Genomic DNA, 23,521 nt, shown 5'->3' on the forward strand with positions numbered 1-23,521 from the left:
TCCTAGACCTACAGTCAGGAAGACACAAGTTCAAATCCAGCCTCAGATACTAACTAGCTGTGTGACCCTGCAGTCACTTAATCTGAGCCTCAGTTTCCTCAATTATAAAATGGGGATAATAATAGCACTTCCCAGGCTTGTAAGCATCAAATGAAATAATATTTGTAAAGCTCTTGCTATGGAAATGAGTTATTATTATTGTTAGTCTAGCTTATCATTAAGAAAACTGGTCTAGGATGAATAGGATGACTACCACAGACCTGATTTTGAATAGTTTATTAAAGGAAAGGTGAAGCATCAGTTTCAAATTGTACAAAAGGAAAAACCTCATATTGTAAATGTACAATTTACAGAAGTACTAGCAAAACCAATCAAGGAGACACTCAAAATACAAAAATCTATTTGACTTCAAACTGAATTGGAAACCCATTGGAGGTACCTAGATATTAAACCATTTTTTTTTGTTTTTGTTTTTTGTTATACAGTATTCTACAATTCTAAGTTAGGATTCAGTTCCACAGAGGACTGTGAAGAACAAGACCGGTGTGTGATTGTAACTCAAACCATGCAGCATCAATTGCGATCCTCCACTCTCCCAGAACTACTGAGCTGATGTGTTAACGCAGCTATTTCTGCTGTCCTCCTTCCCCAAAGTCACAGTTCTAACAGCACAGCATTGTTATCCCTTCTTAACCCTGGCTGAGGAACTGCTGAATTAGCAAGTCAAACATTTTTGGCAACCAAGTCTTATTTTGAAGACTGTACACACATTTTGAAAAAAATCTCAATTTCTTATGTTTATTAAAAGGATGAAAACATCCAGTTTTTTTCCTCCTTCCCAAAAGGTAGTCACCAGGTGTGCAGATTTTTATCCTTTTTAAAAAAGAATGAAATTTTTGGTAAAAGAGAAAGTCTCATGATTTTGTTGCAGCTGATTTAAAAATAACCACTTAATCAGAAATAGCTGTTCTTACAGTGGATGGCTGTGTTTTGAAGTTCCAGTGCTAACATAAAGAATCAAAAAGGATGAGGAAAAGTTTTTTTCTCAAACTACAATAGCAGCAACTGGGCACAGTCAGAAAAGCTAAGCAGAATCAAACTCCAAACCACTGACGACATTTAAACCTCTTAGTACGATGGATTAGCTCAGGACTAGTTTGGCCTTTCTACTGTTGTGAAAATTCATGATTTTTCTCCCATGGAAGAATAACTTTTAATATGCACAGTTAACACTGAAAATGTAGCTGGATTCCTTGGTAAGCTTAAGAACTTCACTCTCTAAGCACATACTTCTATGCAGCACATACTTCTAACTGGCAAAATTAATTTACAAAATTATTCAGCACATAAGGGCATTTACTGCATGGGAAGTAGACACATCCATGGTACAGTTAAAATTGCTTCTGAACGGCAAAGTGATTATTTTAGGAATTCATGATTATTTTCCTAAGGAAATGGCAGTCTGTGTACCTTGGGTTTGGCAGGGCATGATATAAGTGATAAAAACAGCAAACTGATAACTTGAGAACTGTTTTTTTGTTTTACTGAGAACACTTTATTTGCTGGTATAAGTTGCTAAAAATGCACAGAACAAATACTCATAGAAAATGTACTGTGTTCGTGTCTCCCTGGTGCTATATAAAATGCATTGTTGCACAGCATTTGTTGGAAAAGTGGCTGCATGGACATTTCTGATTTTATGCCCCCTTATAAATAAAAATAAACCTTCTTTCTCAAGAGTATATAAAATCTGGGTTTTTCATCCCTATCTTGGGGTGTGTGTGGGTGGGTGTGTATATGTGTTTGGCAGCAGTGCACTGGGTCAGGGCTGTGTCTTGGGGTGTCAGTGTTCTGCTCCTCTCCATGCCCATGGACCACAATGTCAACCACATCCAGTGTGTTCAAAAACACTCTTCTGCAACCAGGATGACGGCTTACATAGCATCACTGCTAGTCAATGACTGACTGGCATAGGTTTAATAAAAATGGTTAGCTCTTAAAACATAAAAAGGCAAATGTTAAAACAGTTTTAAATTGTACAGCAGGAAAATAAAGTTAAAAATATTTTTTTTCCACTCAATGCTGAGTTTTCATAAAACAGGTGTACAACAGTGTTTATCTTGACAGCTGTCTTAAAAATTTAAAATCCCCACCCCCCCATCCAGAAAAAAACCACACACATCTGTATTGGGATAGTCCAGTACTAGAATACAAATGATTTTTCAGGTCAGTCTTTCTGAGGTGACTGTTCATCGACATTCCTTTGTGTAATTTACATGCTCCTCTCTTCTGCTCTGTCACTGCAAAAAGGGACTGACCTTAATCATTTGATTAAAAAACAAAGCAGATCACATCAAAAATGTTTTTTTTTCCATACAAGCTATCACAGTATATAGGCCTCTAGCTCTAAATAATAGAGTTCCAGATTTATAAAATTTCTTCATCAGACTTCAGAACATAGGCATTCCAAATCCCTGGGGAAAAAAAAAATTGTTATACATAAACAATATTCAAAAAGTGGATAAAAGAACTAAACTAAACTAACTAAAAGAAATATATAAACTTGCACAGAAAGAAATAAGCAGAACTAAGAACAATATATACTATGACTATAGTGATATGAATGAAAAAGTCACAAAAAAGTAGTTGAAACATGAATAAACAAAAAACCAATGAAGATCTTAGAGAAGAGAAAATGAACTATCCTTCCCACCTCACAGTCCAGGGGTGGGAGATGACTAGGGAAGAATAATGCAAAAGCTATCAGACAGGGTGAAAGTATTAGATGTTTTTGCTTAATTGTTCTTTTCTGTCACCAGGGAGGGTTGAAATGACTGCTCTGCAAAAAAGCAAAAGGCATGTACTAAAAGACTTACTGAATCGTCTTCTATGATAGCTGCAGAATCAAAGAAATCTGGCCTCAATTCTGCTCGTTCTCTTCGATTTCTTGAAGGAGGCTGAAAAGAGAAGTCATTTAGTGACTTGTTACCTGAGAAAGAGTTTCCAAACAATGACAACTGACTATAAAAAAAAATCACATTTCTCAAAAGGATTTTTCTTTGTGGTTTAAAAAAACTCGGGCTTGGGAAGCTACTAGTGAAAATTATGTATTTGTCAGTGTTAAAATGACTAAAATATTAAGAGGTTGAAACCACATTAAAAATAACATGGACAGAGTAAAATTTTTGGGTTTTCTCTCAGGAGTATTTTATTTAATGGAAAAGAGGATATTAATATTTCACATCTGAATATTTGTATACATGGTTTAGTATAACCAGAGGTGAACTGCCAATGGTGAAAGGCAAATTGAGTTTGGATTTTTCTCAAATTCAGACTAAAGAATAACAGATTCACATTCCTGCAATCATTTTTGGAGCAATACGATTTCTAAAATGATTTAAGCTTACCCAAATGCCCATGAGCCCAATCACCTGGGACTCTAGCATTCTATTATCAGCATTCCCTTAACTCCAACCTTGACTGCCACTCATCACCCACCTGCTCCAGGAACTTAAGCAACAGCACGCAGTCAATACTAATATCCTTAAATATTAAAAAAAAACCACAACAAACCCAAACTTGTTGAATTTCCTTACCAGATCAATAACCATGGTGTCTTCAAATTCCTCATTCATATCTTCCAACTGACCCCGGGATGACATCATCACATCTTCAAAGATGGGCTCAGCATCATCCTCCATAAGGCCTCGGCTAAAGTGTGATAAGATATACTTTAAACAAACTGTTCAAACTCAAAAAGACCACTCCTGATAGTTCAGTCCTTTTTTAGATACAATGCTTCAAACTAATGAAAACAATTTGCTAAATGTATCATTTAAGTTCCACTCAAAGAAACAGTGGTTCAGCCCTAAAGGAACCTAAAACTTGCCTCAAATTTAATCTCAAATAAAACAGAAGAATCAATCATAAGAATCTTTAATTCTTCAAACTTTTACGAAGACTGATCAGTACCGAAATATAAACCACTTCACAGATCAAAATTTCTAGCATCATGTGCACTTTTTGTTACCATGATCCTTAGTTACAAATACTTACACTGCATTCCTTACTCCACTTCTCACTTTCATGTAGTTCATTCCTGTTCTGTCCTTTCGATTTAAGTCTTCTAATTTTTGTTGGCCTAACCAGGAGATCTGCATCTGAGGACTAAGAGAGACAAGATATTATTATTCATGTAGCAGTGGCTGGCTGCCCAGTAGGTTAGAATGCCATGGAAATTTGGCTTGATCACTCTTCCAAATGCATAAGTTGATTCATTTCTATGGTCAGAGATCTCAACCTCAACTAGACATTTAAAAATATGGGCCACTATTCATAAAGGCACCAAGTAAGGATGGGGAATGAATCAGCAGAAAATGACTTCTAAAAGGATCTCTACACGGTAGAGTGAACTCCTTGTATTCCTTGTATAGCTGTAAAATCTCCTCAGACAGGATCCTCTGGTGCCATGTGCCCTGGAGGAGATTCACACTATATATAAACTTGTTTTAGGAGTGCTCAGGCTAAGGTCTGTGAACTTGTTTTTCAAATATTTTGATAACTGCATTTCAATATAACTGGCTTCCTTTATAATCCTAAGTATTTTATTTGATGCATGTGAAAATCTTATACTTAGAAGCAGTCAATAGGCTTCATCAGATGGTCCAAGGAGTACATGCCACAAAGAAAGATAAGAGTCCCCACATTAAAGCAAAGGAAAGGTGACTCCTGCCTCTTCTTCTCCCAGGACATTAACCTGTTGGCTTGGGGGAGGGAGGTAAAATGGGCCATAAATCAGAACCTGTACTCTATAGCCTGTACCTGGCCTGGCCTCCAGGGCTGCCTTTCTTTGAGGAATAGCAGTTTTTGCTTTGAATGCTTGGAAGAAAACCTGATATTAGAGTTCCAGTTGTTTTGGAAATGGTATGAAGGGAATTGAAGTAACCCTCGGGTCCTAGTTCTGATCGAGCTGCTGCATTTTCATGGTCTTCTTACAAGCCTGCCTCTGTTCTTCTAAGGCCCATCTTACATTCCTTAGATGATATTTTCACTCCCTCATTCCCCACCTCTCCACAAAGAAAAGCTAAAACTCATCAGAAAAGAGACAACACCAAACAAAACAAAAGACAACGCACAAATCTTGGGAATTTCCAAAGGATGCCACTTAGCAATTGCTAGAATTCGTTACTGATAAACGCAAGGTTTTTTTTTTTTTTTAAATAAATTCCTTCCCAAAACTTTTGCCAACTTACCCACCCCTGCCCTGCCACCCAATCCCTTGGGTCTATATGGTCACTCACTTCTTAACCTGTGGTACTAATGCACAGAGTTTTGTTTCAAAGGGAAACCTGAAGCAACAGGCAATAGGATTTGGACAGATTAATCCTGCAAACAACTTGCCTTAATCTGTTGGGTTGATTAATTTATCACTAATGTTGTAATCCTCCACCTTTATGTATTTTTCATGGTTTTTTGATGAGTATATCCTTTACTTCAAGGTTTTACTAACTGTTGAAAAACTACCTTTTGTGTTTTCTGCATTGCTGTATTCTTTAAATGGCCCCTTTTTAATATGTTTATTACCTTGTTACACACATTTTTGTCTTTGTTGTCTATACTATTTTCCCCTTTAGATGTATTTTATTTGAAGGTCACCTGCTATTGAATTTAATAAATTTGTTTATTTGATTACTCCCATTTATGTAGAACAGTCAGTAAAGTTGCTATTTGGGGGGATAAAAGCACATAGTGATCAGCCTGCGCTCAGGCTAGAGAAGGAGACATGCTGGAAAGAGGAGCCATTCTTAAATAAAACGGAAATGTCACCTGAGGAAAGAAGAATGTGTCCTGTGGCCTCAGAAGTCCAGAAAATTTAGGGTTCCACTAAGGAAAGCATTAGCGGGTGAGGGAAACTAAAGAGGCCGGCCTGAATAACTAAGTTTGTTGTAAAAGGAATCTGAGTTTTCGTATAAGCTAAGAGCTCCTGGTCATGGACTAGGACAAAATCGGCTTTTAGTCTTAGTAGGTGACAGAAATCTTTGGTTTAAAATTGGGGACAATGGTGTAATGGTGAAAGACAATAGTTCCATGTAGGTCTTCCATCTGTTGACACAGCTGTGCTGTACGGGGAAGAAAGAGAAGATAAAAGAGGGACTAGAATGCAAGTGCAGAGAAAATGGTACTTGGACAACATGATAGAGACCTCATATTCCTAATATAACTAAGGGGCAGGATGCTTTTTTTCCCCAGCAGACTATATTGTTATTATCTCCCGGGGCATGGAAAAGGACTTCTAAAACTCTTCTCTCCCAATCAATGCCTCTATTCCTTTTTTTTTTTTTAGTACTACATTTCACATTCAAGTGACAGAAGTTCTTTCCTACTTAGCTGAGTACACAACAGTTCAAAAATAGCCTGAAACAAAATCAAGTATAAAAACTTACTGAAGAGATGTTTCAAGGGTAAATGGAAAATGTCAAGAAATGTACACTTTTTTTTTATAGTAACATAATATTAATGTACTGCATTTTTGTACTATTTTCAGCACTAGTCTGGTGTGTCTATAACAGAGAAAGAGTATTTTTAGATTAACTGATAAAGGGGCAACTTTAAGACACCTAGCATTTTCGGAGGAAAGAAACATTACTGTCCCTTAACCTTTAATCAACAGAACAAGAATGTTCCTAATAGTAAAACAATTCACTAATGCTTTTAATAATAAAAATGATAGCTATCATTTACATAGCATTTTTAGGTTTGCAAAGAGCTGTACACATGTTATCTCATTTAAGACTCATAGTAGCTCTGAGGTATGTGTTATCTCTGTCTTACAGATGTGGAAACTGAGGCACAGAGAGGTCATGTAACTTGCCCAAGGTCACACAGCTATTAAGAGGACACATTTGAACTCAGATTTTTCTGGTACCACCTCCAGAGGTCTATTCACTGTGCCACCTAGCTTCTTCATAAGGAAACAAAATGGAAAGCCATTAAGTTTTGAAAAGAAATTTATGTGACTAGCCTCTTAAAATTCTTGAAAATATCCAAAGCAAAGTGCAAACACATTAACATGAGCTGAAGTACTATCATGCAAAACTTAGTTTTTTTTAAAGAGAAGACAAAAATGAAACCTAGTAATGATGTTTTTATCCAAAGGCCAGACTTCTGGTTAACTTCAAATTGCGAAAATTACACAGGAAGTATTTAATAAATATTTGTTGAATCGAATTTGGTTTATCAGTACTGATGTTGAGATATACCGTGTGACTGTGTAGCACCTCTGTGTTTAGAGATGAAAGGCAAGAACCAGAAGCATCTCTGAGAGAGGGATGATGGAGAAAAGATGTTGTATTTTTACTGTGGTAGCTGAGCTACAGTGCCTAGAACATTACATAGTGAGACTGCGGGCTGGATAAGAATGTTTCTGGCAATAAGGATTCACAGCTAGCAGCTCATAGCAGTGACACTCTATGCCTTAAGTTCCACTCCGCAGATAATGGATTCAGGTTGCATTAGAAAGAAGCATATTACTTCTGAGGATAAAATAAGGGTTAAATTAAGTAGAGACAGAGTTTGAAACACTGTTATGCTTTGTTGTCTCGATTGAAAAGTAATAACATTAAGGAGTAAAATAATTTGTAATAATTTCTCTCATACTGAAACTGAGCTGTTTGGACCATGAGGCCATAACCACATCATTATTCCTCAGCTGGTGGCAATGAACCCCCTTGGTTATAGCTGAAGTACCTAAGAGAAAATAAATAGTCCCTCAAGTACTGATCTTTTAAGTTTTAAATATAAAGTGATAACATATCACTTGTGAAAAACAAGCCCTAGATTAGTCTCTCCACCTTCTCCTCTGCTCCTACTCGCATGCTGCCAAATGTAGCTAAAGGAAGTCACATAGCCACACTGATTGCATTCACTACACATTTATGTTCTCCAATTTCTCTTGGGCACTCACTACAGCAAGGCAATCCTTTAATTTCCTTAACTGATTCCCTATCTCAGTCCCCACAGAAGCTCTTTCACACCTCCCAATCTCCACCCTCTCAGCTGAGGGCCGTGTCTTGCTCACTGAGGTGATGAGCTCTCTCTTCTCTCCTTTCATTCATTTCAAACCCCCTTGACATCATCTTGCTCTTCCTTTTCCCAGTGCCTGACACTGAGATGGTTTGACTCCTTGTCTCATTCTTCCTGTCCCTTTATCCTCTCTCCACTCTCTCTACTCCCGCCATCCAATCTATTGCCAAGTCCTTTTATCTTCTCTTCTCTGATACCGCCATGGTGCATGCCCTCATCACTTCATACCTGCATTATTGCAACAGTCTGCTGGTTGGTTTCCCTGCCTTACTCCAGTCCATCCTCCACTCAGTTGTCCAAGTGATCTCTCCAGAGTACAGCTTGTACCATGTAAACCACCCCCCACCCCCAACCCACTCCAACCCCACAATTCAATCAACTTATCGGATCCCTTAGTACTTTTAGAATCAAATATAAAATCCTCTGTTCGGCTTGTAAAGTCCTTTATAACCTGTCCCCTTCCTACACGCCAATCTTCTTATACCCTGCTCCTCTGCATGTACTCAGTGTTCTAGTAATACTGGCCTCCTTGCTGTTCCTTCCTCAAGGCACCTACTCCCAGCACTTTTACTGGCTGTCCCCCATGTGTGGAATGCTCTTCTTCCTCACCACCACCTCCTGGCTTGCTCTGAATTACAGCTAAAACATCTCTTCAGCCAAAAGCCTTTTTTCCTCATCCTACTTAATGCTAGTATCTTTCTTCAGACATTGTCTCCAATCTGTCCCTACACATACCTTGTTTGTACATAGCTGTTTACATGTCTCCTTCATTAGACTGTGAGCTCCTTGAGGATGGAGACTGTTTTGCCTTTCTTTGAATTCCAACTCCTTCCATCTCCTCCAAACCCTGGACACAGTGCCAGGGGCACACAGTGCCAGGCACACACAGCAGTTGCTTGCTGACTTGACTCTCATTCACTTATTAACTCTTTGCAATCTGCAGTCCAACCTGATCACTCAACCGAAACTGCTTTCTTCAAAGTTACCAACCATCTCTTAACTGTCAAATCTAATGGCCTTTTTTCAGTCCCGCTACTTCTCGGCTACATTTGAGCCCAATGACTCCCCTCGCTCCTTGGGTGCATCTTCCTCTTTTTCTTGATACTACTCTTATCTGTCTCTCTTCTCAGTCTCACTGTTCCTTCTCAATTTCAACTGTTTGTTCCTCAATCATATCATGCCCCCAATTGTGAGTGTTTCCCAAGGCTTAGCTCTGGTCTGGGCCCTGTTCTCTGTTCTCTCTACAGTTTCTCTGTTGGTGATTTGACTAGCTCCCATGGGTTTAACCATCACCTATATGCAAAAGACTCCTAGATGTATCCATTCAGTTTCTCCCCTATAAACTCTGCATCACCGATTTCTCTTTGGAACACATCAAACTGGATGTCCCACAGACCCTTCAAACTCAACATGCCCCAAACAAAACTCATTACCTTTCTTCCCAAACTCATTCCCTACTTTAAAATGTCCTTTTTCTGTTGAAGGTACCATTAGTCTAAGTTTCCCAGGTTCCTAGTCTGGCCACTGTCCTTCCCTCCTCATGCTCCTTGCTCCCACATATTCAATTATTTACCAAATCCTGCCATTTCTACCTCCACAGCATCTTTACATCTGACTTCTTCCCACTCTCACAGCCACCACCTTGGTTCTTGCCTTCACTGCCTATTGCCTGGACAATGAGGTACAATGTGTACCTAACTGGTCTCCCTGCCTCATGTTTCTATTTCAATAGATCCTCCATACAAATGTCAAAATGATTTCCCTTAGTTGCAGATATGACCACGTGATCTCTCTCCTCAATAAACTCTAGTAACTCTTTATTGCTTCTGGGATAAAGCATAAACTTCTCTGTTAGCTTTTAAAGACTTTTATAACCTAGTTCCAATCTATCCAGCCTTTGTACATTTAGTCCCCCTTTTGTTTGCTATAATCTAGCCCAACTGGCCTTCTCTCTGCCTTCACACACAGTGCTCTGTTATCTCTATGCTTTTGTATGGGCTGTCCCCCATGTCAGAAATTCACCCTTTTCTTCTCCACCACAAAGATTCTTTCTTTTCTTTCATCCAAAGCCTTTCTTAATCTACTCATTACTAGTGACTATTCTTTCCCTCTTCCCCAATCCCTGAAACAAGCTTGTATTTATTCTTTATAGACTTAAATGGTTTTTCTCCCCCTGGTAAAACATAAAATCCTTGAGAGAAGTAACTGTTTCATTCATTGACTCTGTATCCCTAGCATCTAGGACAGCGCCCGACACAGTAGGTGTTTAATAAATTTTTGTTGCTTCATTAAATAAAATATTACATGACATGTATAACCTGAAGGTAGTCCGAAATTTAGTGAATGTGGATTGACCTTTCCTGAATACTGGTGACAAGAATGTCAGAATACATTGATGCTGCAGCAGTACTTTCTGCATTTTTCATTTGTAATTATGGTACAAATACTAGTATTTGGGTGATAATTCCTGGAGGTGCTTGGGAGATCGTGACCCCTACTGACATGAGGTTTGGATTTGATACCTGAGACCAGGGAAGAGTATCAGATATCTAGTGGCCCTGGGTCATCTTAGTCTGGCCAATGAATGAGAGCTAGTGTTGGGCCACAAGATAAAATAAATTTAGAAGAAAAGAGAAATTCAGTTGGGAGTTTTGGTCTGGTGATATTTTGAAGTAGGAAATGTTGGAAGGTACAGGGGTAGCTTTTCATGCTCAGGCTCAGGACTCAAGGCACTACAGGTGTTTGAATAACTACAGGCAACCAAAATAATGCCTGGCTTTCATTAAATTTGTTAACTAATTTTCTTGTTTGTTTTGATACAAACTCCTCATTTTTGAATTCGTGGTTTTATTTCATTGTAAAGCTCCAACTGAGAAAGGTAAAATACTAAAAATTAGTGATTTCTGAAATTTCTCTTACTTTTGGAGTATACAAAAATACTTGTTCACAAAGTAGCATGAAAAGAATCAAGAATCTATTTTTACTATTTATGAAATAAATTTAAGAAAAAAAAACCTTAGATACCTTGTCAAATGCAAGAATTTTAAATGATTACTTACTTGTGTAAAAAGTCTGGTTCAGATCCATGTTCTGACTCATGTTCTTGAATTTGTTCTCCTATCTGTCGATTATTTTCTCTCAGTACAGTGGACGTGAGCTGAGGGGTAGGCAGCGCTCCAGGAGTCTGAATGGTTGTGTCATTCCTGTTTAGCCATGTGCCATCCAAACTTTCTTCTGTAATAACAGTTCATGTTAAAAACTGCCATACTAGATATGCCTCATACTTTATTCAACACAGTATTTCTTTCTGACAGGGGCTCTCATAGATGTTTCAGAGAGAAGTACTGTTAACTCCTCGAAGTAATCCCAGAACATTGAGTTTCCTGAGAAAGTCATTATGTCTGTCACCTAGGAGAATATCGAAATCCCTGAATATAGCTTATAATTTTTTGCCTTTAACACTTCATGGAACAATGAGTTCCACAGGTTTTTCTATCTTCTTTGTGAAGGAGAATGTCTTCGTTCCATATTTACCTTGCTAAAACTTCAAGGACTGTATGCTTGTTCTACCAGTTCAGGGATTTAGCGAAGAAATTACTATCTCTTTAACTCCCATAACATTTGTAACTTTCGATACTTGGCTCATATGCCTTCTCAGTCTCTGACTTTCTTAATATTTGTTGGCTGTCACACAGAGGAATATTCTTCTATTCTCTTGATCTTTTATGCATCTAATACGTTTCTTAACAATACCTTTCATTGATGCTCAATACTAATGGGTTTTGTAGCGTACTGACCTGTTATTTATTTTCAGGAAAAATTTGTTATGACTATCATGTTCTGACTTGCATCCTGACTGATAGTTTAGATTCTGTCCTCATATAAAAAATAGTGTGGTTTATTTCTCCCACATGAATTACCTTGCACTTGACCATAACAAAATTGGGCCACCATTTTTCTGCCTTCTTACAACAGTGTAAGATCTTTGTATAATTTATCTTTACCAGTCTGACATTTCACTTCCTAGAAAAGCATATGAAAACTTGGGAAATTTCAGTAGGTACCTTTTCCTATTTAAAAGCATATGAAGAATATTTAGAAGCATATGCCCCTTTTTTCATTTGTCTAAGATTTTTTTCTATTCCTGACAAAAGACCCAAGTCCCACTTTGACAATTTTTTTCCCCCTGGTGTTCAGTTTTTATCAAATTATTTTTGAAAGTCTAAATAAATTATATTCACTGATTATCCTTTATGCTCATGGATAATCATCTCCACAAAGAACTTAATCCAATGAGGTAGAACAGGGGAATACCATAGCTATAGAATAAACTTTTAGCGTTTGAAGGAACCTCAGGGATTATTCTCTCCTTTAATAGTGAGATACTGCCTGATAAGATGCCCTGCTAGAATTCAAAATACACCAACAAAGTCTTTCATGGTATACTTGTGGATAGGATGATGAAATGTAAAGTGGAAAATGGCAAAGTTAGGTGGATTTATAATTGGTTAAACAATCACGCTCAAAGGATTGATTAATAATGTGATATCAACTGAGAAGCAAGTTTCTAGGGGTATGCCACAGGGCTAAATATAAATATCAGCTTTCAATAATTTGTAAATTATCTCATTCTCCTGCCTATTCAGTCTTGCTTAAAGTATTTTCTCTCCATAAACTATGAAGAATCACTTAACAGTGGAAGTAATATTAGATTCCAATTAATTTTGTGCTAATTACAGTGTAACTGTGGGTAAGCGGAATGAGAATTAAAAAAACTGATGAACATTGCCTAGAGCCACGGTGGACAAGGACTCATAATTATAATCTTTTTGGTTTTAGGAAGAAAATGTAAGCCAAAAAGGAAGGAGGTAGATTACATAGGAAAAGGTATATGTACTTTACTTCTTGGCTTCTTACTGAGAGAAGTTTAAAAAAAAATAATTAGCAAACAATTAACATAGTGATTCCCAGTGCCAGTAAGAAAAGTTAAGGACAACAAAAAGTTTGTTTTCTCATGCTCCTGTTTTTAATAGTCTCCATTAAAATAATCTTCACCATTACTTTCTATTGAATCTTTGTTCTCTGTACACAAACGTGTCCAGAAGACTGATTTTCCAAAAAACCTAAACAAACAAAAAAACAGACCAGAGACCCATCCACATTCTCCATATATCATGCTGCAAATCTGAAATTCTTTTGGTGCCAACTCCTTATCTACCATTTGTACATTGTGACTTTGTTGTTGTTAAGTCCTCGGGGGGGGGGCGGGGGGCAGGTATGTTCTCAAGGGTAAGGCACATCATATGGGTGGTGCCAACAATACTGATTCCTCAAGAAAGGCTTTTTAAAAGCTATATTGGGGAACAGATGAGGATCACAGAAAGTCAGGACTGTTGCCTGGGATGGGTAAAATGGTAAAAGGAGAAAATAAAGTTGCCTGAAGGCAGGGGTTATTTCATTTTTGTCTTCACATATCCAATATCTAGCACAGTGCTTTGCACAGAATAGCCATTTCGTATCTGTTTGTTGAATTGTGTTTTTACTGAATATGGACCAGGGAGAAGAGGAAGAACTATTTAGTCACAGAAAATGATCTTAGGGTTAGAGCAAAAATGGCAGATAGGAGCTAATTAACCATGATAAATAGTAAGATAGCAAGAAAACCTGGTGGCTCTTGTTGAGTCCCAGCTCCAGCCCAAATGAACTACAGAAGTGGTTCGTGGGAGAGCTGTAGGTGGTAATTTTCAATAAACTTAAAAAACTCATGGAGAATTGGAGAGATCCTGCATGATGGAAGGACAAATGTCCCAATTTGGGGTGGACAGAGAAGGGACAGAACAGGAGTATGAAAAATGAAATAAACCAGTAGGTGGGAAGATGGGTCACATTCCATCTTTCCCGAAGTAGTCAATGACGGGTCTTCCCTCCCACAAAACCACATGTAGTCTCATCTCAAAACCCTTTTCCACTTTACCCCCTGCCAACTGTAGAAACTTCTAACCTATTTACTTTTGAGTCAGTGTTGGATCATTATATTCTAACCTTTACTCAGTACAGTTGTGAGCTTGACTTTGATTTCTGGAAAACTTCTAGAATTAAAAGCTGGTTAGTGGCCATCTGGAAATGGTGATCAAAGAACCAGAATGTCTTCATGAGGAACAGCTCATATTAAGCTAATCTCATTTGCTTTTTTGAGAGGGTAGATCAAGGGACTGCCACAGACATAGCTTACTTAATGTTCCCTGTTATTGCTGTGGACAAAGTGGAGGTATAGAGGCTGGACAACAGCAAAATTAATTAGGTCAATTCGGAACTGGCTAAATGACTGGATTCAAAGAGCAGTCACGAATGATTCAAAGCTGACTTGGAAAGAGGTCTCCAGGCATTTGTACTTGGCTCTGCACTCTTTAATATGTTTATCAATAACTTAGATAAAAGCACAGCATAGCACAGGTGCTATGCTTATTAAATTTGAAGGTGATACAAAGTTGGGAGGGATGGCTAACACAGTGGATTAGAGTCAGGATTCAAAAGACTATTGGGATGGTTTAATAAGATAAAATTCAATAGAGACCAATATAAAAATCTTTACTTGGGTTAAAAAAAAAAAACCAAAACCCAAACAGCTTAAGTATAAGTTGTAGGATGAATAGTTAGATTCCTATAGTTCACCTGAAAAAGATCTTGAGGTATTAGTGGACTGCAGACTCAATATGAGTTAATAATATCATCTTAGCCTATACTCTACCCTGATCAGTTCCAACTGCTATATTTTGGAAAGGACATCAATAAGCTTGACAGCATGCAGATATGGGCAACTGGTATGCTGAAAGGTAATAAGTCCATGCATCATGAGGATTGATTTTAAAAACTGCAGATGTTTGCCTGAGAAGAAAAAAACATATTGGGGACAGGATAAATGTCTTCAAGAATTTGAAACTCTGTCATGTGGAATGTTTTGCTTGGTTCCACAGGGGTCTCTTAGCTAATGAAAATTGTCAAAAGGAAAATCAAGGATTGATGTGAGTGACTATCCAAAGATAGGCAGGCTGAGGCAGAAGCGGTATGTTCCCATTCACCAGTGGTCTTCAAGCCAAGGACAAGTGATAAATTGTAAGGGATGTTGTAGGAAAGAGTCTTATTCCAGTAAAGTAAGGCAAAAGGAAGCCTCTGAGGTTTTTCTAATTCTTATATTTTGTGATAGATTTTAAAGTCTTCAAGGGCAAGGTTAAGGTTTACTTCTTTTACATACTCCACAGGGCAGGAAAGAGTCTCATTTCAGTATGAATACTCAGTTTATAAGGATACTTAACTCTTCTGGTTTAACAATATACAACTAGAACAAACTTTTATCTCTAAAGGTTAAGTCACACTTACCTTCAACTCTCTTTTTGTGAAGTGGTGGCCGTCCTTTCTTATTCCTTACTGATGAAGCTTTGCTACTGCTGCTTCCACTATTCACTGACATTCTGTCATCTTCCCCTCCAGTGACTAATGAGTTTCTATAGGAGATGAGTGGAAGCCATACATCTTCCCTCCTTTCCATCATCTGCTCTGTCAGGAATTTCTCTAGGTATGAATGGCTAAAAACACAGGAGAACAATCAACAGTTTCTTATGGAAGTAGTTTGTGTACCATTTATTTTATTCTTCTGTCATTACCAATAGAAATTCTCTAAATAATTTTTCTCTCTTTTGGATCCTAAATTTTCCTTAACTTTCCCCCCCTCTTCCTTTCCCAACTTCAATGTTCATGAGCTACTATATGTTGGGAACCTCAATGTCACAGGGGTTCCCTCCTAATTCTTCAACATTAGATAGATGGTTCTTTCAAAGACAGAGATTATCACTTTCCTTTGATCCTGTCATTTATGTTCTGATCAATCTACGATGAAATCTCAGATCTCCAAATTCTCTCCCTCTTTAAAGATGTACAATGGAAAATATTCTGGACTAAGAGTTGGAAGACCTGGGTTCTAATCCCAATTCTGGCCCTATGCAGTTGTGGGGTCAAGTTCAGCTCTCTGATCCTTATATAGTTTTTCATAGGGAAATCTGGATAGAAAGGTTTTACTATGAACAAGAACTGTTAGGAGGAAGGCACTATATACTTCTTAAATTACTACACAAGTGTGAGATGTTATTTAAAATTCCACTTTTACATGATCATAGATGAATTTTCCCATAATTTATAAATGGGGGAGGGCAAGGTGTTGTCTACAAAATTACTGTTTTGAACAAAAGGTGACTTTCCTTTTTAAAGGTAGAAATAAAATGCTTCTAGTTGCAGTTTCTCTTTGTTACAGATTTGTTGCAAACCTGTATGTAGTCTATTTTTTCCAAATTATTTTCTTTCTTTAGTAATAATTTTTTAAAGAAAATTACTGAATTCAATAATCATCAAGAATAAATGACAAAAATGATGTTTTCTGAAAATTAAAATGATACTCAAAAACACAGCACAAATAAATTTATGGCTAAGATAATAGTAAAATAATTTTAATTTGCTGAGATGCTCAATTACCTTTTGTAGCCTTAAGAGGATTAGAAAAGATTCTGGGAGATCACTAGTAAAGGATGACTACATACAATCTTGAATAAAAAAATAAAAGTAATACTTAAGAAGGAATCATGGTATACTATCAATTACAAACAGAGGTATGTTTTGGGAACTGAAAGTTATATATGGACCACAGACTCTTTAACAGTACCAAAAGAATTATTTTCCAAAGTGCAACCATTTTGAGGCTTATGGGCTTCCACTAGCCTCATAACAGTCTTCATTCAATTAAAAGAAAAAATAAGTCACTTACACTGTCTTTTTGTCCTGCCGAAGAAGTTTAGAAGAGAATTCACTTAAAACTTCAAGGAAAGCCAGGTTAGGAGGTGGATACTCTTGTCCCTTTTGATTTTGGTATTTAAAAGCAAATTCTATGCCATCTCTGTAGTAAAGGAAAAAAATGCATATTGTAAAGGGTTGTCTTCCTAATGTCATTAATACCTTATTTTTCCTGATGTATTTTCCTTCTTTATCTTTGTCCACTAGTTACATGTGCTACATGAAATTAACTGAAAGTATATTTTATGGCATTATTATTACATGTGTGATATTAAATTCAAGTAGACAAACAGATGAATTTTTCACTCCCAAAAGTATTTTAACAATTTACAAAGCTTTAATTATTCTATAAAATTAACCCATTCCAATCACTGTATTCTAGTAATGTAAGCATTAGAGTAAGAAAAAGAGGCAGCATGGAGGAACAAGATTTTAACAAGAATTTAAGTGGTTTTAGTAATAAAAATATTACAAGCTGTGTAATTTTGTATGTCACTTTATCTTTCTAAGCCTCTGTTTCCTTATATGTAAAATGGTGATAAGACTTGTGCTATCTGTCTCATAGGGTTGTTATGAATGAAATGTTTTGTAAACTTGAAAGTGCTATTATCAATGTGAAATATATTATTATTACATATATTTTAAAGTGGTAGCATGACACTTGGAAAGACTTTAATAAAATGATACAGAAAGAAGCGTGCAGAACTGGGAAAAAAATTTATATGGTAACAACAACATTGTAAAGAAATCCCCTTTAAAGGCTTAAGAACTCTGAATACAATGACCAAACGATTCCAGAGGACCAGTGATGAAGCATGAGACATACATTTTGGATCCAATAAATGTGGGGATTTATTTTGCATGACTTATTTTGATGACAGTTAAATTCAGAATTAAAAAAAAAAAAGAAATGAAAGTAGCAGTATATACAATGAAGAATCCCAGGCCCAGGAGTCAGAAGACTCCTAATTTGTCTCAGCCCTGAACTAGCTATGTGACTTTGGGAAAGTCACTGAACTTATCTTGGACTCATTTTCCTCATTTGGAAGCTATGGTGTTGGATTAAATAATTTCTAAGGTCTCTTTCAGTTCACTGAAACAAATAAACTTCATAGTTCCAGAACTTGAGTCTATGAATTGAAAAACAGATGAAGTATCTATTTTAGAAAAATAGTTTTTGAAAAAAGAATAGATCCTAGAGAGTCTCTATGTAATAGTAAAGTTTTATTCAGTCCACTAACTCGTTTTAAAAACAATTCAATTTTATTATTTTTCTCAGCTCTGAATTCTCTCTCTCCCACTTCCCTCTCTCCCCTATTGAGAAAGCAAGATAAGCAAAAAGTTACAAAGATGTATAGTCAGTGAAGCGAAACAAATCCTCTCACTGGCCATGTTCAAGAAAAAAAAAGCCTCAATTAGCACTCTTGAGTTCATTACTGCTCTATCTGGAGGTGGACAGCATGTTTCATCCTGAATCACCTGGAACTACAGTTGTGTTATTGTGTTGATCAGAATTTCTACTTTACCATATTGTTGTTCATGTATAAATAGTTGCCCTGGTTCTACTCACTTCACATTGCATCACATAAAAAGTCTTCCCAGGTTTCTCTGAAACCTTCCCCTTCACCATTTCTTAAAACAAAACAGGATTCCGCCACATTTACAAACCATACTTTGTTCAGCCATTCCCCAGTTGATGGGCATCCCCTCAGTTTCCAATTCCTCATCACTACCAAAAGAGCTGCTATAAATATTTTTGCACATAAGAGTCCCATTCCCTTTTCCTTTGATTTCTTTGAGGTACTAGTAGTAGAATCACTGGGTCAAAGAGTATGCATGATTTAATGGCTTGTTGGATATAGCTCCAAACTGTTTTCTAGAATAGATGGACCAACTCATAGTTCCACCAACAGTTCATTAGTGTACTTATTTTCCCCACAGCCCCTCCAGCATTTGTCATTTTTCCTTTCCATCAACTTGACCAATCTGACAGGTGTTAGGTGGTACCTCAGAGTTGTCTTAATTTGCATTTTTCTAATTATTAGTGGCTTACATTTTTTCACATGGCTATCAACAGTTTGGATTTCTTTTTCTGAAAATTGTCTGTTCATATCTTTTGGCTTTTATCAATTGAGGAATCAGCTCACTTACTTGTGAAGTGTTGCAACTGCTTCCCTGGTCTTGATCTGATCCAGCCCAAAGGTGAGAGCAAATCTGCGTGCCAATTCTTTAATGCCACTGACATGGGCAGATGTCCTGTCCAAGTTGGGGCCTTGTTCTTGAACAAGCTCGTTAAATAACTAGAGGAAAGGAAACAAACGTCTAAAAATCTACAGGTTTTATTTTCCTCCTTAGGTTATGATCTTTCTTATTTGGAAGGACTTGCAAGGCAGCCTAAATCAAAAATGCTTGCCTATTCATCAAGACAATTCTCATTTTGGGAAGGGCCTACCTATTTACCTTATAAATTATCCTACCAAAACTGTTTCTACTCTTCTTTTCTGTGTGTGTCAATAATGACACACTGAAAATTACTGCAAGAAGTCTTCATTCATTTCTTCAAATCTGCTATTTCAAAAAACCTACTTTTGGTAAGCTTATGTGAATTTAGAGGGAAATAAATACTGTATCTTTTGGGAAAGCCCAATTATCTACAGCGGATGCTTCTAGGTCCTAGTGACCTGCTAGTTAACCTCAAGCCATTTTTTTTCTCATCTCTTCAATAATATTGTCCCCCTGGAGCTGACTAGGCAGGGGGATAAGCTTTTTCAATATCCCTTAGAGTTCTGTGGAGGCTAATTCTAAGTGGTTCTCTCTTTAGTTTTTCTATAGCTTGGTATACAGACATACTTCAACAGTCACAGCTTGAAGCTGAGCCAACTGTACTGTAGAGAAGCTGAAAGATTCACTTAAGATGTCACTGGCCTTTTTCTTTGTTTCTACTATAAAATATCACCCTCTATCAAAACTGCTCTGTACACCTGAAATTTCATTAACTTTTTACTGTTTTACCTTAGGTTGACTTTTATTTTGGGATACAGTATTCCCTTTCATCAATGTAAAAATTAGGTCAGTTATCCCAAACTTCTCTTTCCCAAACTTATTACATTGCTTAATTTCATTCAGAAATCAGAAGACTTGAGGGGATTGTGAGATCCTACCAACTTTGACCTGAGCCAAAAACACTACTGTCAGAGATGGGGCTGTGTGTATTTGGACTGTTGATCCTAAACATTAACTATGATCTCCTACACTTCTCATAAAATATATTTGGGTTGACACCTTTTTGGGCATTTGTTCTTGGGAATCTCTAAACAGAAGGTAGGCAAGAAAAATAAAAAATTTTCTTTCACGCAAGGAACTCTGATAAGGTTTAATAAAGAAAGAAAGAAGTTGTATCTATTTGTAGCAATGAGATCTGAGATTACCTATGGATTAAAATGATCTCTTCTATACCTCTCCCTTCCCTAAATTACCATAACAAATATTAAGTCAATAGAATTATTTACTTATTTGTGTTTTACTTTTTAAATGGAAAATTTAACATTGACAATCATTATTTCCAAACTGATAGCTTCAGCTGGTTAGGGAGTAGAGGAGTCTGCCCTAGCTTTTGAATGTGGACCACAGAAATGTCTGATGTAACACAAAAACAAGTATTTATGCTTGTGTGGGACAGGAGAAGACCACAGGAATGAGTTTGTATTATAGCAAAACTTTAGATTTTTCTTACCTGCTGTAAACTGAGAATGAGGGTTTTTGCACACTGAATCTTATCGATCTGTCTTGTTTTACTCAATGTTTCCTTAATGATGTCACCGTAGTCATTGTAATACTGCGAGGAAAAAAGACAAAATTGTTTTTGAAAATGTAATTTTTAAATTTTTTTTTGGTGAGGCAATGGGGTTAAGTGATTTGCCCAGGGTCACACAGCTAGTAAGTGTTATGTGTCTGAGGCTGGATTTGAACTCAGGTCCTTCTGAATCCAGGGCTGGTGCTCTATCCACTGCACCACCTAGCTGTCCCGTGAAAATGTAATTTAACTGACAAACTTTGAGTAATGAACTGGAGGGGAGATGATGTGTGGAGATAAAACTAACTTCTTTATGTTTCTTCACACTGAAGTATTTGTTGAATATTAAATACTGAAATATTTTTTAAAGACATATATTTCCTGTCAAGGAAATAATTTGTATAGTCCATTAAGAACTGTTGCCAGAAATACCTACTCAATACAAAGTATTAAAAATGGGCACATTTCTTTACTCTCAGCTTTTTCTCAACTAGAAAGATTGTGAAAGAAGACAAATTTCATTTCCTAGTGAAAAAACACAGATAAGATGGATAAAAGTAAATGAGTTTGTATTTTATTAGTAATTAGTTAGTGCTCATTAGGTATTCACATAGTAGAAGCAGAAAATACAAAAGAGGCAATCATTCTTGAACTTATATTTGTCAGTTATTATTAATTATAGCTAAGTCAAAAAGTAAGTACTTTAGATTAAAACAACATTTGTAGTTGGAGAACTGGCAAAGGCTTCTATAAATCTGTTAAGAAGTAACCAAACTCTAGTTCCAAGTGCATTTGGCAATAAAAATAAATCTATTCTCCTCTCACCATTTCTCCCAAATACCGGATCACTAATGTTGTCATTATAATGATTTGGAAACAGTCACGTATGCTTGAGAGCAGGATAGATAGCTAAACTGTTTATTTAAAAAACCAATTTTGTAATCAATCAGTCAATCTCAAAGCATTTACTAAGCATCTTCTATGTGCCAGTCAGTCACAAGCATTTAAGAAATGTGCTAGACTCTGAGGATACAAAAAAAGAAAAAAGGAATAGCTCCTTACTCTCAAAGAGCTTATATTTTATTGAAACAGCATGTATACATAGGCAGAAATAAAATATGTACAAAGTAAATACAAGGTAATTTTATGTAGAGAAGAACTAGTAGCTGAGGAAGAAAGAATCAAGAAAGGCCTCATGTTGGAGTGGGTGCTCATACCAAGCTCTGAAGGATGCCTGGGATTCCAAGAGGCTTGGGGGAGAATGGATTGCTTATAGGCATGTGAAACAGCTTATGCAAAGGCAAAAAGATGGGAAATAGTATACCATGGGAGGGACAGTAAGTGGACCAGCTAAACTACAGTATGTGTTAAGGGAAGTTAGATGTAATAAGTCTGACAAGGTAGGCTGAGGCAAGATTTTTAAGGGTTTTAATATTTTAACAAACTCTTAATATAAGACTTGGCCAAGATACTAAAAGTAGAAAATTTTTGCCCGCATTTTTTAATGAATGAAAACTTATAGCTAGTTCCTCTTATTGAACTATAATTAGTTTATAATTAGCTTATTCATTATAGAATAAGCCCATCCACCAAGGATATGCAACCTATAGATCTTGAAGCCTGATCTGGTAGATCAAGCTATTTGGCCTGACCATGTTTCCTTCTCTGTTAAGTTTCCTCCTTTTGGGTTCTTCCAAGATTTTGAAAAAGCTGCTGCTCCTTTTCCTTCTTTCCTGTACACCCTGGGAAGATGTGGCAGAAAGAATACTGGAAGAACAGCCAGAGACCTGGACTAGTCCCAGTTGGCTGGAGGACAGCCAGACCTTGGGCAGATGGCTTTGCTTGTATGGGTCTTAGTTCCTTGATCTGTTAAACGAGGGTATTTGATGAGATGCTTTTAAACTTTAACAGACTGATATTTCATACCTCTTTTGTCTCTCCCCCAAATCAGGGTAAATTCAAGGCTCTGAGGAAATGAAAAATAGTTGATCCTGCTGCAAGGATAGAAATCCTATTCTACAAAGTTTGTATAGTGTTAGGTAACATGTATTGGTATTTCTCTTTCTCTCATCTAGTCAGAAGCCCAAGGAGAACAAAGTCATAAGCTTGTCTGAATCAGAAAGCCTTCAACAAAGGCCAACTTATCAATTAGCAGAGAAAACAAAAGGTCATCTATTGTCATTTTTTCTTTTTTTAGTTTGAATGCCAAATTTCTCTGAGTTAAGAAGGAAACAAAGATACGTACCTTCATGTAGTGTTTGAAGATGTCAGCAGCTGCGTGCATATCCACAATGTCATAAATGATAAGTTTACTAAAGGCTGCCAAAAGGTTTCTTCTCTTATGTAAGGCCTCAATCTTGTTAGCTTCGTCTTCCTCATCACCTTCTAAACACATGGGGATGAAAAAACAAGTCAGGAATCTCAGTTCTCACTTCAAGACAAATTAGAAACAATTTCTGCATGAGAAAAGTAGTTCTTGATGTGCTTTTCATTAAAATTTTATTTAAATCTTCAAAAGAGTTTCGGTTTTAGAAAGAAAATAGCAGTATTTTTGTTTGCAGTATTAATAAGGATTTATGTTGCTATTATTTTAATTTTGGGGTGGCATAATCATTTGATTCAAAGCACACAAAAAGGAGGAAATAAGACCATTATTTCCTTCTAAGAACTGCCTAGTAAATATTTTTCAGTTTAAGAAAAAAAAAACAATTGTAGTGAAAAGTGAATGTTATAGAATGGAGGCTGAACGACCATGTGCTGTAGATAATTCATCATTTGGGTAAAGGTTGGACCAGACAAACTTTGAAA

The 23,521-nt window shown here is 36.7% G+C and overlaps 1 protein-coding gene across 1 annotated transcript in view; it reads right to left on the reverse strand.

Moving 5' to 3' along the window:
- Window positions 1-261: 261 nt before the first annotated feature.
- Window positions 262-23,521, reverse strand: part of STAG1 (STAG1 cohesin complex component) — a 346,896-nt gene continuing 323,636 nt past the window's right edge. The window contains exons 25-34 of the mRNA XM_020986100.2: window positions 22,959-23,098; window positions 20,654-20,755; window positions 19,072-19,220; window positions 16,895-17,023; window positions 15,460-15,665; window positions 11,142-11,316; window positions 4,057-4,167; window positions 3,597-3,711; window positions 2,877-2,957; window positions 262-2,474 (exon numbers count right to left, since the gene is read on the reverse strand). Coding sequence (XP_020841759.1) covers window positions 2,451-2,474; window positions 2,877-2,957; window positions 3,597-3,711; window positions 4,057-4,167; window positions 11,142-11,316; window positions 15,460-15,665; window positions 16,895-17,023; window positions 19,072-19,220; window positions 20,654-20,755; window positions 22,959-23,098 — 1,232 coding nt within the window. The 3' untranslated portion in view covers window positions 262-2,450. The remainder of the gene's footprint in view (window positions 2,475-2,876; window positions 2,958-3,596; window positions 3,712-4,056; window positions 4,168-11,141; window positions 11,317-15,459; window positions 15,666-16,894; window positions 17,024-19,071; window positions 19,221-20,653; window positions 20,756-22,958; window positions 23,099-23,521) is intronic.

This window comes from Phascolarctos cinereus, unplaced genomic scaffold (assembly GCF_003287225.1).
Source record: "Phascolarctos cinereus isolate Bilbo 61053 unplaced genomic scaffold, phaCin_HiC Scaffold_726;HRSCAF=1367, whole genome shotgun sequence".
Classification (NCBI taxonomy): domain Eukaryota; kingdom Metazoa; phylum Chordata; class Mammalia; order Diprotodontia; family Phascolarctidae; genus Phascolarctos; species Phascolarctos cinereus.